The 17,451-nt window shown below is 40.2% G+C and overlaps 1 protein-coding gene across 8 annotated transcripts in view; it reads right to left on the reverse strand.

Annotated features, from left to right (window-relative positions):
* LOC125275914 (hereditary hemochromatosis protein homolog) overlaps positions 1–17,451 on the reverse strand; it is an 87,691-nt gene that overhangs the window by 60,625 nt on the left and 9,615 nt on the right. For 6 of the 8 annotated variants that reach the window (XR_007186534.1, XM_048203248.1, XM_048203254.1 and 3 more), the window contains 15 exons: positions 16,843–16,905; positions 16,723–16,761; positions 16,579–16,644; positions 15,779–15,796; positions 15,118–15,132; positions 7,277–7,306; positions 6,795–6,848; positions 3,666–3,683; positions 3,525–3,542; positions 2,892–2,906; positions 2,504–2,533; positions 2,014–2,067; positions 1,802–1,843; positions 1,062–1,127; positions 344–361 (listed from right to left, as the gene is read on the reverse strand). Coding sequence is in view for 7 of the 8 variants with exons in the window: in XM_048203248.1 (XP_048059205.1) it covers positions 344–361; positions 1,062–1,127; positions 1,802–1,843; positions 2,014–2,067; positions 2,504–2,533; positions 2,892–2,906; positions 3,525–3,542; positions 3,666–3,683; positions 6,795–6,848; positions 7,277–7,306; positions 15,118–15,132; positions 15,779–15,796; positions 16,579–16,644; positions 16,723–16,761; positions 16,843–16,905 (546 nt within the window). In the remaining variant the exon portion in view is untranslated. The remainder of the gene's footprint in view (positions 1–343; positions 362–1,061; positions 1,128–1,801; positions 1,844–2,013; positions 2,068–2,503; positions 2,534–2,891; positions 2,907–3,524; positions 3,543–3,665; positions 3,684–6,794; positions 6,849–7,276; positions 7,307–15,117; positions 15,133–15,778; positions 15,797–16,578; positions 16,645–16,722; positions 16,762–16,842; positions 16,906–17,451) is intronic. The other 2 variants (XM_048203250.1, XM_048203255.1) reach the window with 2 other exon arrangements.

Consider the following 17,451-nt stretch of genomic DNA (forward strand, 5'->3'; position numbering starts at 1 on the left):
ACTCGTAACCCGAGACGTTTATACCAGTGACTGCAGAAAACAAACTGTGTGTGTATGTGTGTGTGTGTTCTTCTCTACACTGGGATCTGTGGTGTTTTCATCATCTGAATCATTTAAAGCTGCACATCTGAGCACCACTGATGGAGTTCAGAATTAATATAATGATGGTTATTAAACATGTTCATGCATTTAGTCATGGACACAGTGATGCTGTACACTGACAGTAACTTTTAATGTCGTATATAGCAATTCTAAACTTGATGCTTCTTGATTTGTTGCTTTGTTGTGTTAAATAAACTGAACAATTAGAGAAAGTAAATATATATTAGTGCAGGAAACTCACGTTCTGAACTGCGAAGACCTAAAAGAAAAAAAGACCATGTCAGCACTCTGGATTAAAGTACAGTAGAGAATGAATTATCAATGTGAGGTAGATGTAAAATACATTAAAAAATGTTTTACAGTACTAGAAATCATATGTGACAACAGTGATGCTGTAGAGACTTTTTAAAATACATTTTTGGTCGTTTTAACAATTCAGACTCACATTCATCCACTAGGCATAATCTCCTATAATCTGTAATTAATTTCTGCAAATTACACTGTTGACCCTTCCTTTACCCCTTAACCCACCCCAAACCTTCCCATACCACCAAACCTGTCCTCACCTGACCAGTATCACACCTCACTAGCAGTAAAACAGTACAGTACAGTACAACATCAACACAATAATGTAGTATCCTGGAGTAACCACTAGGTTTACAATGTTGTGTGTTCTTACATGGACAGTTAGATGAAGATGATGTCCCATGTGAGAGACAAGTGTCAACTTAAACTCAGTTCAAGAAGTAGTCTGATTTATATTGAAGATACTAAAAATAAGTATAGTAAAAGATACCTAATATAAAGTGTGACCTCTAATCTGATGTTAGTATTAATGTCTGTTTTGTGTGGTGAATTATTTGCTAAAATCAGGAAAATGTATCAAATTGCTAATATAAACAATCTGTTTCTAAAAACAATGAAGTCAGTGTAATTTGAGGGGAAACTACTGATCTTACTTGGCGGTGGTAACAGCAGGGCATTCTGGGTAACAGTGTTCTGATCGGTGTCTTCTCTCTCCATGGCTGAAAAAACAAAAACAGATTTCACATCCAGTGTCTCTCTGACTGAAAATAAAAACTATTAAACCCAATAAACGAGACAGAGAGGAACCATTAATAAAACAGACCTGAACAACATCTGAAAAACATTTGAACAACATATGAACAACATCTTAGGAAGATCTGTTAATACAAGTGACTACAGTGTACAAAACCTGTGTGTCACAGTTCCAGTCATTTCCGGGCTTCAGTTCCCATCATCCTCCCTGGTAATTACCTGCACTCACTCCACCAATCACTAATCACCACACCCAGCTGCAGCACATTACCCAGACTATTTAAGCCATTCACATCCTCACACTCATTACGAGGTCTTGTTTACTAAGGTTACATTTCTGAGCGTCTGTTATCTTGTTTGCCTGCCTGTTGTTGATCCTGTTTGTTCCCTGTATACGATTCTCTGCTGCCTGTCCTTTGGAATATTTGATTTGTTTTGGACTTGTGATTGCTATCTGCCCGCCCTGACCTATTGCCTGTTCTCCGACCACGATTCTGTCTACTCTCTGCCATACCTGTCTGCTGTTGTTCTACCATTGCCTGTCTGACTACAAACTGTGTTTAATAAAAGCTTGCAAATGGATCCTACCCTGAGTCCCGCTTCGTTACAGTGTGTGTGTGAATGTGTGTTCAGGACCTACTGTAAATCTCCTCTGAACTGGGATCTGTTGGGTTTTCATCATCTAAATCAGTATTTAAAGATGGACAGTTCAGAATGAAATGATGAAATTAATCAAATGATGGTTGTTAAACATCTAGCCATGGACACAGTGAGGTTGTACAGTGACAGTAAACCAAACCTTTTTAAATCAGAGGGTTTTAATTTATGGCCTTTTTTGCAATTCAGACTCACTTATTTCCTCCACCAGTTCTGGTTCTATTGGTGTAACAGTGGCTGTAGGATGAACTGAAATAAGAAATATTAAGACAGTCAGTCTCCTCATGTCATATCTTGCCACTTCAGTTTATGACCAGAGTGATCTATGTACAGATTTCAGAAGATTAACTTTTCCACATAAGATCATTTTGATCCGTGTTGAGAGTGAAATGATGTTGTATTTGATCATATTCAGATTTAGATTTGTTGTGCTAAATGTAACAATTAAAGTAAACAATACTGGATGTAAACTTACTTATTGTGAAAACAACTGAACATGTCAACACAAAAGTTGTTCATGGAAATAAAAACAAATTAATAAATTCATATTTATTAATACATTTGAGAATTTTAACAATTCAGACTCACTTTAATAAAGATGTGTTTTACAAAAGCTGTTCATGGAAATAACAAATTAATAAATTCATTAAGACTTTTTTTGAAGATTTTAACAATTCAGACTCACTTTCTGACCACAGGCCCCGAAACTCTTGCTCTGAAACAATGAAAATTAACACAGACAGTGTTGAATTACAGACAAAGAGCAAAACACCTTTAAAATGTAAAAGACATAATGAAACTAAACAGCCAAAATAAAGATGAGTTTTACAAAAGCTGTTCATATTAATAAATGTAAACCTTTGCAGATCAATTCTTGACTCATAAACCGCTCATGCAAAATATGAAACATTATTGGCACAGAATATGATTCTGATTGTTCTGATTCTTCTTGAAGACTAAAACAATGTTTTAATCTGACACAAACCTAAACAGCACTGATATACCTAAATTTATCAAAATGACAAATAGTTTTCTAAAATACACACACTTTTATATACTGTACATGGACTCACCTGAAGGTGGACAACCTAATTCCAAGGCAAAAGGATACAGAGATGAATGTTAATGACACAGTCCTGATCTCTGATTCACAACTTGACTGATTACATGAGAGTGTAAGATAGAATGTAAGATAGCTTCTGTTTATACCAGTGACTGCAGAGAACAAACAGTGTGTGTGTGTGTGTGTGTGTGTGTGTGTGTGTGTGTGTGTGTGTAAGTTTTTGTGACATCAGGAGACAAATGTGTATAATGACATGGGTATGACATAGGTATTACAAGGAGAGGGTGACTTATGAGGACATTACCTCATGTCCCCATTTTTCAAAAAGCTTATAAATCATACAGAATGAGTGTTTTTGAGAAAATAAAAATGTGCACAGTTTCCTGTGATGGGTAGGTTTGTAGGGGGAGAGAATGTAGTTTGTACAGTATAAAAACATGTTCATGCATTTAGTCATGGACACAGTGATGCTGTACACTGACAGTAACTTTTTAATGTCGTTTGTGTTTTTAGCAATTCTGAACTTGATACTTCTTCATTTGTTGCTTTGTTGTGTTAAATAAACTGAACAATTAGAGAAAGTAAATATATATTAGTGCAGGAAACTCACATTCCGTATTCAAGTAAGCTAAAAGAAACTCACCTCTTCTAATGGGAGGACCTAAAAGAAAGAAAAGATCATGTCAGCACTCTGGGTGAAACAGGAGTAAAATACATTACAGAATCATATATAGGACTATAAATGATTAGACAAAGTAAATATATATTAGTGAATGAAACTCACGTCTTCTCATGGGAGGGCCTAAAAGAAAGAAAAGATCATTCTCAGCACTCTGGATCAAAGTACAGTAGAGAATGAATTATCAATGTGAAGTAGATGTAAAATACATTAAAGAATGTTTTACAGTACTAGAAATCACATATGCAGTGATATGCATCACAACAGTGATGCTGTAAAGACATTTTAAAATAAATTTTTGGTCGTTTTAACAATTCAGACTCACATTCATCCGCTAGGCATAATCTCCTATAATCTGTAATTAATTTCTGCAATTACACTGTTGACCCTTCCTTTACCCCTTAACCCACCTTAAACCTTCCCATACCACCAAACCTGTGGTCACCTGACACACACACACACACACACACACACACACACACACACACACACTGTTTGTTCTCTGCAGTCACTGGTATAAACAGAAGACCTCGCCAAAACAAGGATCCAACAGCTTTTCTGGAGAACACTGGCCCGGTAGGAACATTGCACAATTGTTTTTATGGCTGAAGGAGGGCACACGATTGTTGGAGGATTACATTAGATAATATTTGGTCATTGCGTACTGTTCAGATCTACCGGACTGTGAGCTGATAGACTTTTTTTGTGATGCCGTTAACCAACCTCTTCAGACTAAACTTAGACGAGAGGGACCGTGTTCATCACTCAATTGCTATTGACTGTTGGCTCTCCATTTACTGTGGGTGTCGCAGAGGAATGCAACACTTCAGCTATTCATGTAATTGCTGCCGTACTAGAAAGCACTCACAAAATGGCGGCCACAACAACACCAACCCTGCATCCCAATGTGCATACTATCCACCCTATCTGCCCTAAATGGTATGGAATATTACTAGTGTCACATACTATTTAGGATGGATAGTATGCACATTGAGACGCAGACCGAGTCAAGTCACAGTTGATCTTCGTGAACCCAGTCAAGTCACAGCTGATCTTCATAAGCAAAGTCAAGCCACAATTGGTCTTTATGAGCCAAGTCAAGTCACGTCACAGTTGATCTTTGTGAGCCAAGTCAAGTCACAGTTGATCTTCGTGAGCCAAGTCAAGTCACAGTTGATCTTCGTGAGCCAAGTCAAGTCACAGTTGATCTTCGTGAGCCAAGTCAAGTCACAGTTGATCTTCGTGAGCCAAATCAAGTCACAGTTGATCTTCGTGAGCCAAGTCAAGTCACAGCTGATCTTCGTGAGCCAAGTCAAGTCACAGTTGATCTTTGTGAGCCAAATCAAGTCAAAGTTGATCTTCCTGAGCCAAGTCAAGTCCAAGTTAAACTTCCTGAGCCAAGTCAAGTCGCAGTTGATCTCCCAGAGCCACGCCACATCTCAGCAGACCTCCCAGAGCCCCGCCATGTCTCAGCAGATCTTCCAGAGCCACATCACGTCTCCGCTGACATTCCAGAGCCACGTTACGTCTCCGCTGATCTTCAAGAGCCACGTCACGTCTACGCTGATCTTCCAGAGTCACGTCACGTCTCCGCTGCTCTTTCAGAGCCTCGCCACGTCTCAGCAGATCTTCCAGAGCCACGTCATGTCTCCGCTGCTCTTTCAGAGCCACGTCACGTCTCCGCTGATCTTCCAGACACTCTCGATCTTCCAGAGACACATCATGTCTCCGCTGATCGCCCAGAGCCACGTCAGGTCTCCGCTGCCCTTTCAGAGCCACGTCACGTCTCCGCTGCTCTTTCAGAGCCACGTCACGTCTCAGCAGATCTTCCAGAGCCACGTCACGTCTCCGCTGCTCTTTCAGAGCCACGTTGCGTCTCCGCTGATCTTCCAGAGGAAGAGACACTCTGGATCTTCCAGAGACACATCATGTCTCCGCTGATCGCCCAGAGTCACGTCGCGTCCCTGGACCCGTCCGAGAGCGGAGAGGATGGTTATCCAGTATGGATGATACACCACTGACTTCAGCACGAGCAGCTGGAATTCCGAAGCCTCCACCGGCCGCTTCGCACTCAAGCCCGCCAGTGCCTACGGACAAGATGGCCGCTCCGCCAGTGTCTACGGACATGATGGTAGCACCAGATCCCGAGTCAGCTACAGACTCCGCACCAGAGCCCGAGTCAGCTCCAGACTCCGCACCAGAGACAGCTCCAGACTCCGCTCCAGCAGCCCACGAGTCCACTCCGGCCTTCAACGAGCCAGCTCCGGCCCACCACGAGCCAACTTCTTACCCGCCATGGCCGGCCGTGAACTCTGACCCACTATGGCCGCCCACAAACTCTGACCCGCCGAGGCTGCCTGCGAACTCTGACCCGCCATGGCCCCTGACCTGCCGTGGCCTCCCGAGGCACCTGACCCGCCGTGGCTGTCCGAGGTACCTGACCCGCCGTGGCTGCCCAAGGCACCAGAACCGCCTTAGCGTCTACAGTCCCTTGACCTGCCCTGGAGACCTCCCTACCCGTCTGTACATCCACCCTCATCTGCCAGTAGGTCTCCAGGGCACCCACCCCCCCTCCCCGGTTGTGCCATCCACGGCGCGAGGACGCGCCTTCCGGGAAGGGGGACGTTATGTCACAGTTCCAGCCATTCCCGGACTTCAGTTCCTATCATCCTCCCTGGCAATCACCTGCACTCACTCCACCAATCACTAATCACCACACCCAGCTGCAGCACATTACCCAGACTATTTAAGCCATTCACATCCTCACACTCATTGCAAGGTCTTGTTTACTACGGTTACATTTCTGAGCGTCTGTTATCTTGTTTGCCTGTCTGTTGTTGACCCTGTTTGTTCCCTGTATATGATTCTCTGCTGCCTGCCCTTTGGAATATTTGCTTTGTTTTGGACTTGTGATTGCTATCTGCCCGCCCTGACCTATTGCCTGCTCTCTGCCATACCTGTCTGCTGTTGTTCTACCATTGCCTGTCTGACTTTGAACTGTGTTTAATAAAAGCTTGCAAATGGATCCTACCCTCAATTCCGCTTCGTTACAGTGTGTGTGTGAACGTGTGTTCAGGACCTACTGTGAACCTTCTCTGTACTGGAAATGATGAATCAAATGATGGTTGTTAAACATCTAGTCATGGACACAGTGAGGTTGTACAGTGACAGTAAACCAAACCTTTTTAAATCAGAGGGTTTTAATTTATGGTCTTTTTTGCAATTCAGACTCACTTATTTCCTCCACCAGTTCTGGTTCTATTGGTGTAACAGTGGCTGTAGGATGAACTGAAATAAGAAATATTAAGACAGTCAGTCTCCTCATGTCATATCTTGCCACTTCAGTTTATGACCAGAGTGATCTATGTACAGATTTCAGAAGATTAACTTTTCCACATAAGATCATTTTGATCCGTGTTGAGAGTGAAATGATGTTGTATTTGATCATATTCAGATTTAGATTTGTTGTGCTAAATATAACAATTAAAGTAAACAATACTGGATGTAAACTTACTTATTGTGAAAACAACTGAACACAAAAGTTGTTCATGGAAATAAAAACAAATTAATAAATTAATATTTATTAATACATTTGAGAATTTTAACAATTCAGACTCACTTTAATAAAGATGTGTTTTACAAAAGCTGTTCATGGAAATAACAAATTAATAAATTCATTAAGACTTTTTTTGAAGATTTTAACAATTCAGACTCACTTTCTGGCCACAGGCCTCGAAACTCTTGATCTGAAACAATGAAAATTAACACAGACAGTGTTGAATTACAGACAAAGAGCAAAACACCTTTAAAATGTAAAAGACATAATGAAACTAAACACCCAAAATAAAGATGAGTTTTACAAAAGCTGTTCATATTAATAAATGTAAACCTTTGCAATCAAGGACATTTTTGTTACCTTTGTACTTAAAGTCTTTTTGGTTTGTATGACATTACTGAAATAATGTAGCATAACATTAAGGATACTGACAAGGATACAATTTGGTATTTTGAACCAGAATGCCTCTTTTCCCTAGTCGAGTCTATTAATCTGATTCTCTTTCTTAATGGTTCCAAGTTCAAAATTCAAGAGGTTCAAAAAGAGTTGTATTCTCCTCATCCAGCCCTCTCAGAAAGTCAGGTGGCCTGGCCAGTTCACCTGCCGCCGATTTCCTCCACCTACCGCTCCAGTGGGCATTCCCCGGCGTTCCTGTCTGACCCCAGACCCAAGCCATCCAGGAGGAGAGCCACCGCGAGGTCCAGACAGCCTATTAGGGTGGCCGCTGTCTCACCGAAGCCCCCAGTACCAGTGGGGCTATTGATCGAATACGAGGGTATGTCATGGATTCCGTCTCCAGACCCCTCTCCAGTCTCCCACGAGCGCGCTCCAGGCTTCCACGAGCCCGTGGGTGGGGAACTCATGGGCGGGGTTTCAGTGTCACCATGGCCTGCCGAGGCTTCAGTCCCGCCATGGCCTGCCAAGGCTCCAGACCCGCCATGGCTGCCTGAACTCCTAGACCCGCCCTGGAGACCTCCGTTCTCGTCCTCTCCTCTCCCTTCCCCTGCGTGAGGTCTTCAGGGCGCCCACCCCCCCTCCCCAGTTGTTCCATCAACGGCGCGAGGCCGCGCCTACCGGGAGGGCGAGGTACTGTCACAGTTCCCTCTGTTCTCAGACTTCATTTCCCATGATCCTCCTGTTTCTACACCTGCACTCACTTCCTCGTCATCTCCCCATCAGCACTCATCACCTGCACCTAGACTTCATCATCCCTTCACTCTTTGTCTGTTCTTAATGTTATGTTACATGTGTTTGGTTGTGTCTTCTCTTTTGATGTTAATAAATACCCGTTAATTGTGGATTTCCGTGAACGCCTCATCTCTACTACAGGTGCTGGTCATATAATTAGAATATTATCAAAAAGTTTATTTATTTCACTAATTCCATTCAAAAAGTGAAACTTGCATATTATATTCATTCATTTACACACAGACTGATATATTTCAAATGTTTATTTCTTTTAATTTTGATGATTATAACTGACAATTAAGGAAAATCCCAAATTTAGTATCTGAGAAAATTAGAATATTGTAACGAATGTAGCGGTTCGTACAGTTATTAATTAATTTATGGATGAAATATGAATATAATAATTCATAAGGTTATGAATAAATTATGATTCATATATCAACCCAACGGGGAGTTAAACATATATTGTGAATCAATTACAACGAATTATAATCAATTACATATATGATTAGTTCTGGTTTAATAATTATCTAGAGAAACTGTTCGTTTGTCCAGCAAACGAACTTGGACTACCTCTGTTTAACTGAATCTTGGCTGCATAGTAGTATACCAACCAATATGATAGAAATTGAGGGATATCAATGCTTCAGAAAAGACAGAAAGTTTGGGAAGGGTGGAGGTGTATTGATTTATATCAAAGATAAATTCAAATGTGATTTAGTTGAATTGAATACTCCTCTTGAATGCTTAGCTTTGAATATAATTTTGTCACCATCAATGAATTTTAATATTGCTGTTCTCTACAATCCTCCTTCTTTTAATGTGTCTTTTTATGATGAACTAAGTCATGTAGTTAAACAACTAGAGGTATATAGAGAAACTATATTGTATGGTGATTATAATATCAACTGGTCCGATAAAAGTTATAAATTCAAACTGAAAACAATAATGACAAAATTTAACTATCAACAAATGATTAAAGGACCCACTAGGATTACTAGACAGACTAAGACTCTAATTGACATGGCTTTTAAAAATAAACCCGATCGTATTACAAGAACTTATAATTTAATAACAGGGCTATCAGATCATAACTTGACTTTGACTGTTAGGAAATTGACTAAAAAAAGACTACAATACTTTGGTAAATCATGTAATGCCGACAAGGATATAAAGTTAGTCATCCCTAAATCTAAAATTCAACAGTTTGAAAGAGAACTAAAAAATTTCAGTTGGGAGCAGATTATTGCCATGGATGATGTGGACGAATGCTGTAATTCTATGATGACAGCCATCACAAAACTAGTGGACAAGTTTACGAAACAAAAAAAGTGCAAACAAAAAGGTGGTACTCTTCCCTGGATAAATAATGAAATAAGAAAACTTATGAAGAAGCGAGATTTGGCCTTGAAGAAATTTTTACATTCAAAACTTAACATCGATCATTTAGCCTTCAAAGGTTTAAGAAATAAAGTGGTACAAGAATTGAGAAAAGCACAAGCTTCATATTATACTAATCTTATAGGCAACGCAAAGGGTAACAGTAATTGCCTTTGGAAACATTTAAATGCACTAACTAATAAAACAATTAAGACTAAGGGAATTCAAGAACTCATCATAAATGGCAAGAGGACTAATAAGAGTGCAACTATGGCTAATGGATTTAATACCTATTTTGTACAGTCAGTAGAAGAATTAACAAGAGATTTTAAAGAAATTGTTGGTGGGAATGAACCATGTCTAATACCCTCTGCTGATTCCTTTTGTATAGAAGAGGTTAATGAGACAGAAGTCATGCAGATTATTCAAAAATTTTCAAATTCCAAATCAACTGACATTTATAATTTGAATTGTTGTTTTTTCAAACAATACAGTAGAGAACTTGTTAAACCTTTAACACACCTTGTCAATTTGTCCATAAGAAATTGTAAATTTCCCTCAGGCTGGAAAAAAGCAGTGATTGTGCCAATTTTTAAATCAGGAAGTCAAGATTCTATATGCAACTACCGGCCAATATCAATTTTACCCGTATTATCTAAAGTGCTGGAGAAAGTCGTAGCAATACAGCTGACTAACCATTTTGAGGTCAACCAGCTCCTCCACCCACAGCAGTTTGGTTTTAGATCAGGTTACTCAACCGAAATAGCAAACTGCTGCTTCATTGAAAACTTAAAGAAGTCCATGGACAGGGGTGAGGTGGTAGGAGCAGTATTTCTCGATCTTAAAAAAGCCTTTGAAACGGTCAGTCACCACCTACTTTTATCCAAAATGTCATTGTTTAACATCTCCCCTGAGGCAGTGGGTTGGTTTGCCTCATTTCTTCAGGGGCGGGAACAGTGTGTTAAAGTGGCCAGGGACAAATCCTCATTTTTAAACATTCGTATGGGCATACCACAGGGTTCTATATTAGGACCATTGTTGTTTGGTCTCTTTATAAATGACTTGCCCTTGATCTGCCCGGGTGTCCGTTGCCAGCTTTATGCAGATGATGCCGTTTTTTATGTATCTGCCAAGACACCAGAGCAGGCTGCAGAGGTTTTGTCCGCATGCATGGCTGAGGTTAGTCAGTGGCTCATTCAAAATAAGTTGGTTCTAAATCTTACAAAAACAGTTTCTATGTGTTTTTCAATTAAAAAACACAATTTAGAACAAAAATTTCAAATACATTTGCAAAATGATAAAATACAATTAGTAACTCAATTTAAGTATCTTGGGTTGGTCCTTGACCCCCAACTAAAATTTGATAAACATATTGAGAGAATATCAAAAACAATACAACGAAATTTAAATTGTTTCAAAATAATCCGACATTACATTCCGAACCAGGCAGCCATGCTGTACATGCATGTTATGATCTTTTCTCATATTTCATACTGCATGACAGCATGGGCCCAGGCAGCACCCTCAGCAATAAAGCGCATTGGTTCACTTTACAACCAAGCAATTAAAATTATGGATAGAAAACCTATTCGCTTTCATCACTGCTACATTTTTAAGAAATATAATTTATTAAGTTTTGAAAGCTTTAGCAATTTATGTTTTCTCAAATTGTTATTTAAGTGCATCAATAGTTTGGCTCCTGAACCCCTGAGTACATTTATCCAGAGACCAAACAGCAGTAGAGTGACAAGAGGTTCCTCAAATCAAAACTGTAAAATCCCACAGTGCAGAACATCTTTTGGCAAATCAGCCTTTTCTTACAGGGCTTGTAAACTGTAAACTTGTAAACTCATTGCCCACAGAGATTAAGATCATTTCTGAGTTTAAAATGTTCACCTCTAGGCTTAAGGCTTGGCTGAAAACAAACCAAAACTGTACCCATTTTGTAGATGTCTGAATGTGAATAAGTGAGTTTTGAATATGTAAAATTGCACTGTGTACTTTTTAGAATGAGTTTTTAGAATGAGTGAGTTCTGAACATGTAAAATGGCATTGTGTATTTTTTCTTAGAACTGAATATTGTGTTTTTATAGTAGAAAGGCCCATCCAGGGACGGGAGTTGAAAATTAGCACTTGCTATAAACTCTATGTGCATCACATCGGCTGCAAACATTGTTCTGTAACTATGTTTGATTGCATTGTCCCTGTCAAATAAACAAATAAAATAAAAAAATAAAAAAAAAATAAAAATAAAAAACTAAGTCCCTCACAGAATATTATAAACAGAGTTATTTTCTGGCCATGAAAATAACTAAAGCATAAAGCGATCGAAAAACGTTAAAGTGACTTGGTCTTCAGTTGAAAGAACAACAGAACAATCGAGCATGAATTATGTGTTTAATATATGCAGCTACGGCTACCGAGATTATACGTCTAAAATATATACAGAAGTATACACATATATATACACAAGAGTGAGAATGAAGAAAAGACATGGAAAGAAAGATGATCAAAGGATGGCAAATTACACAGTTAACGTAAACCCTTTTGAGAGAGAGAGAGCCAGCACAGAAATCAGTTTAGACAAATTCAGATAAATGATAATACTTGCTTATTGGTTCAAGTCCGTGTGTAGCAGTTTCAATGCGCCTGGCTGGGTTGGTCCTTTCTACCTCTTTTCAAAAGAGGTTTAAGCTTAAGTAACTTAGCCAAAAAGAGAGAAAGTCTAAGGAAGTGGTCCTCCCGAACTGCGCGCGTGGTTGGGAAGCGCGGTCACCTGAGGCGTCCGTGCACGAGGTGCTCGTGAGTCAGTCGGGAGACAAAGGCGAAGAAGAAGAGCGAAGCGCGAAAAGACAAGAGAGCGAGCGAAGGTGTGTGTCGTTGTCTTTATGGAAACCCAAGCTAACACACCTCCTGAATTGTAGCAGCCAATAGAGGCGCAGCACTATTTGGCGGGCAAAGTTGCTTTGTTTGGTCTCCTAGCTGAATTTGCATACTTAATGGCTATCAGATCGGATTTCGAGATGGAGTGTGTTCTTCACAGGATCATTAAACACATAGAAAAATGCATTTGTCCGTTTTGTGACATGTCTCAATGAATAGCTCAAGTCCGGAGCTTTAAAACGAGATCAAACTCGACAGATCAGAAACGCATAGACAAGAAGTTATGGTTTACAGACGGGATTCCCCTATTAAAATGCACACTAGCACAAATACACTCATTTAAACACTAGGAAACATGCATAGGCTCTAAAATATATCATATATATATTCCAGCATAGTGGTAGTTCACATATACAGTTAAAAATGTATGATTGTGTGTTTCTGTATGTGTCTGTGTGTGTGTTTTTGTGTGTCCCTGTGTGTGTGGGGTGTTGGAATGTGGATCTGGTCAGTCTCTGGGGGGGGGTGCTCCTTTGAAGTCACCAAAGTGAGGAAGTTGGACTTTTTTTGTTTACCATCGCAGGCCCACAAACCTGCCGAAAGTCACAGCCGTCCGGCGCCGATTTAGTGATTTATAAACAAAGTTCACCAGGTTAAAAGCGTTCTGAAAACTCCAAAGTTTATTGACTCTGAACGGATCCATCCAGACGTTACAATTGTGAAAAGGTTCAATATTGAAGACACCTGGTGCCACATTCTAATCAGCTAATTAACTAAAAACACCTGCAAAGGCCTTTAAATGGTCTCTCAGTCCAGTTCTGTAGGCTACAAAATCATGGGGAAGACTGCTGACTTGACAGTTGTCCAAAAGATGACCATTGACACCTTGCACAAGGAGGGCAAGACACAAAAGGTCATTGCAAAAAAGGCTGGATGTTCACAGAGCTCTGTGTCTAAGCACATTAATAGAGAGGCGAAGGGAAGGAAAAAATGTGGTAGAAAAAAAGTGTACAAGCAATAGGGATAACCGCACCCTGGAGAGGATTGTGAAACAAAACCCATTCAAAAATGTGGGGGAGATTCACAAAGAGTTGACTGCAGCTGGAGTCAGTGCTTCAAGAACCACTACGCACAGACGTATGCAAGACATGGGTTTCAGCTGTCGCATTCCTTGTGTCAAGCCGCTCTTGAACAACAGACAGCGTCAGAAGCGTCTAAAGACAAAAAGGACTGGACTGCTGCTGAGTGGTCCAAAGTTATGTTCTCTGATGAAAAGTAAATTTTGCATTTCCTTTGGAAATCAGGGTCCCAGAGTCTAGAGGAAGAGAGGAGAGGCACACAATCCGCATTGCTTGAGGTCCAGTGTAAAGTTTTCACAGTCAGTGATGGTTTGGGGTGCCATGTCATCTGCTGGTGTTGGTCCACTGTGTTTTCTGAGGTCCAAGGTCAACGCAGCCGTATATACCAGGAAGTTTTAGAGCACTTCATGCTTCCTGCTGCTGATCAACTTTATGGAGATGCAGATTTTATTTTCCAACAGGACTTGGCACCTGCACACAGTGCCAAAGCTACCAGTATCTGGTTTAAGGACCATGGTATCCCTGTTCTTAATTGGCCAGCAAACTTGCCTGACCTTAACCCCATAGAAAATCTATGGGGTATTGTGAAGAGGAAGATGCGACATGCCAGACCCAACAATGCAGAAGAGCTGTAGGCCACTATCAGAGCAACCTGGGCTCTCATAACACCTGAGAAGTGCCACAGACTGATCAACTCCATGCCACGCCGCATTGCTGCAGTAATTCAGGCAAAAGGAGCCCCAACTAAGTATTGAGTGCTGTACATGCTCATACTTTTCATGTTCATACTTTTCAGTTGGCCAAGATTTCTAAAAATCCTTTCTTTGTATTGGTCTTAAGTAATATTCTAATTTTCTGAAATACTGAATTTGGGATTTTCCTTAGTTGTCAGTTATAATCATCAAACTTAAAAGAAATAAACATTTGAAATATATCAGTCTGTGTGTAATGAATGAATATAATATACAAGTTTCACTTTTTGAATGGAATTAGTGAAATAAATCAACTTTTTGATGATATTCTAATTATATGACCAGCACCTGTACACCAATACGTAACATCATGATGTCAATGGCAAAAGATTAAAAGCACAAATTCATGCACCTAATTAGACAAAAAAAGTTATTTTATTCTGATTTGTACTTTTGAAAAGACTTAGATTTACTTCCAGCAAATCACCTGAAATTATACATTTAAACAGTCAGTCTCTTCATCTGACTTCAGCTTATCATCATCAGAATGAGATGTAAAGATTTAATGACAGATCAATTCTTGACTCATAAACTGCTCATGCAAAATATGAAACATTATTGGCACAGAATATGATTCTGATTGTTCTGATTCTTTTTGAAGACTAAAACAATGTTTTATTCTGACACAAACCTAAACAGCACTGATATACCTAAATTTATCAAAATGACAAATAGTTTTCTAAAATATACACACTTTTATATACTGTACATGGACTCACCTGAAGGTGGACAACCTAATTCCAAGGCAAAAGGACACAGAGATGAATGTTAATGACACAGTCCTGATCTCTGATTCACAACTTGACTGATTACATGAGAGTGTAAGATAGAATGTAAGATAGCTTCTGTTTATACCAGTGACTGCAGAGAACAAACAGTGTGTGTGTGTGTGTGTGTGTGTGTGTGTGTGTGTGTGTGTGTGTGTGTGTGTGTGTGTGTGTGTGTGTGTGTAAGTTTTTGTGACATCAGGAGACAAATGTGTATAATGACATGGGTATGACATAGGTATTACAAGGAGATGGTGACTTATGAGGACATTACCTCATGTCCCCATTTTTCAAAAAGCTTATAAATCATACAGAATGAGTGTTTTTGAGGAAATAAAAATGTGCACAGTTTCCTGTGATGGGTAGGTTTGTAGGGGGAGAGAATGTAGTTTGTACAGTATAAAAACATGTTCATGCATTTAGTCATGGACACAGTGATGCTGTACACTGACAGTAACTTTTTAATGTCGTTTGTGTTTTTAGCAATTCTGAACTTGATACTTCTTCATTTGTTGCTTTGTTGTGTTAAATAAACTGAACAATTAGAGAAAGTAAATATATATTAGTGCAGGAAACTCACATTCCGTATTCAAGTAAGCTAAAAGAAACTCACCTCTTCTAATGGGAGGACCTAAAAGAAAGAAAAGATCATGTCAGCACTCTGGTTGAAACAGTAGACAATTAATTATCAATGTGAGGTAGAAGTAAAATACATTACAGAATGTTATATAGGACTATAAATGATTAGACAAAGTAAATATATATTAGTGCATGGAACTCATGTCTTCTCATGGGAGGACCTAAAAGAAAGAAAAGATCATTCTCAGCACTCTGGATCAAAGTACAGTAGAGAATGAATTATCAATGTGAGGTAGATGTAAAATACATTAAAGAATGTTTTACAGTACTAGAAATCATATGTGACAACAGTGATGCTGTAGAGACTTTTTAAAATACATTTTTGGTCGTTTTAACAATTCAGACTCACATTCATCCGCTAGGCATAATCTCCTATAATCTGTAATTAGTTTCTGCAATTACACTGTTGACCCTTCCTTTACCCCTTAACCCACCTTAAACCTTCCCATACCACCAAACCTGTCCTCACCTGACCAGTATCACACCTCACTAGCAGTAAAACAGTACAGTACAGTACAACATCAACACAATAATGTAGTATCCTGGAGTAACCACTAGGTTTACAATGTTGTGTGTTCTTACATGGACAGTTAGATGAAGATGATGTCCCATGTGAGAGACAAGTGTCAACTTAAACTCAGTTCAAGAAGTAGTCTGATTTATATTGAAGATATAAAAAATATAAAAGGAAAATATATCAAATTGCTAATATAAACAATCTGTTTCTAAAAACAATGAAGTCAGTGTAATTTAAGGGGAAACTACTGATCTTACTTGGCGGTGGTAACAGCAGGGCATTCTGGGTAACAGTGTTCTGATCGGTGTCTTCTCTCTCCATGGCTGAAAAAACAAAAACAGATTTCACATCCAGTGTCTCTCTGACTGAAAATAAAAACTATTAAACCCAATTGAACTCACCAAAGTTAGGCAGAGAGAAGATTTTGGAGCCCATTGCACCTAGAAAAGTCATTACAGACACGTTCAGTGAGTGAGATGAAGAATCAGCGTCAGATAAGAGATGAATTCAGATGTTCTGACCTCGAGGTGCTGCTGGAGTCTCTTCAGTGTCACAAAGACTTTGAGTGTCATGAACCTCCTCAGCTGAAAGAGACGGAGAGAAACCATTAATGAAACAGACCTGAGCCCGCTCCACAACATCTGAGCCCGCTTCAGTCAGAACATCCAGCCTGAAGAGTCCGCTCCAGCCAGCTCCAGCCAGTGAGTCCGCTCCAGCCAGTGAGCTCCAGAGCCCGCCAGTCAGTGAGTCCATTCCAGAGTCCGCTCCAGCCAGTGACATCCAGAGTCCGCTCCAGCCAGTGAGCTCCAGAATAGTCCATACAGAGCTCCGCTACAGCTCCAATGAGTTTTCCACAGTAGCCAGTGAGTCCACTCAGAGCCCGCTCCAGCCAGTGAGTCCACTCCAGAGCCCGCTCCAGCCAGTGAGTCCACTCCAGAGCCCGCTCCAGCCAGTGATGCTGTAGAGCTGTTACATGTACACTCCAGAGCCCGCTCCAGCCAGTGAGTCCACTCCAGAGCCCGCTCCAGCCAGTGAGTCCACTCCAGAGCCCGCTCCAGCCAGTGAGTCCACTCCAGAGCCCGCTCCAGCCAGTGAGTCCACTCCAGAGCCCGCTCCAGCCAGTGAGTCCA

Source organism: Megalobrama amblycephala, linkage group LG9 (genome assembly GCF_018812025.1).
Source record: "Megalobrama amblycephala isolate DHTTF-2021 linkage group LG9, ASM1881202v1, whole genome shotgun sequence".
Taxonomy (NCBI): Eukaryota; Metazoa; Chordata; class Actinopteri; order Cypriniformes; family Xenocyprididae; genus Megalobrama; species Megalobrama amblycephala.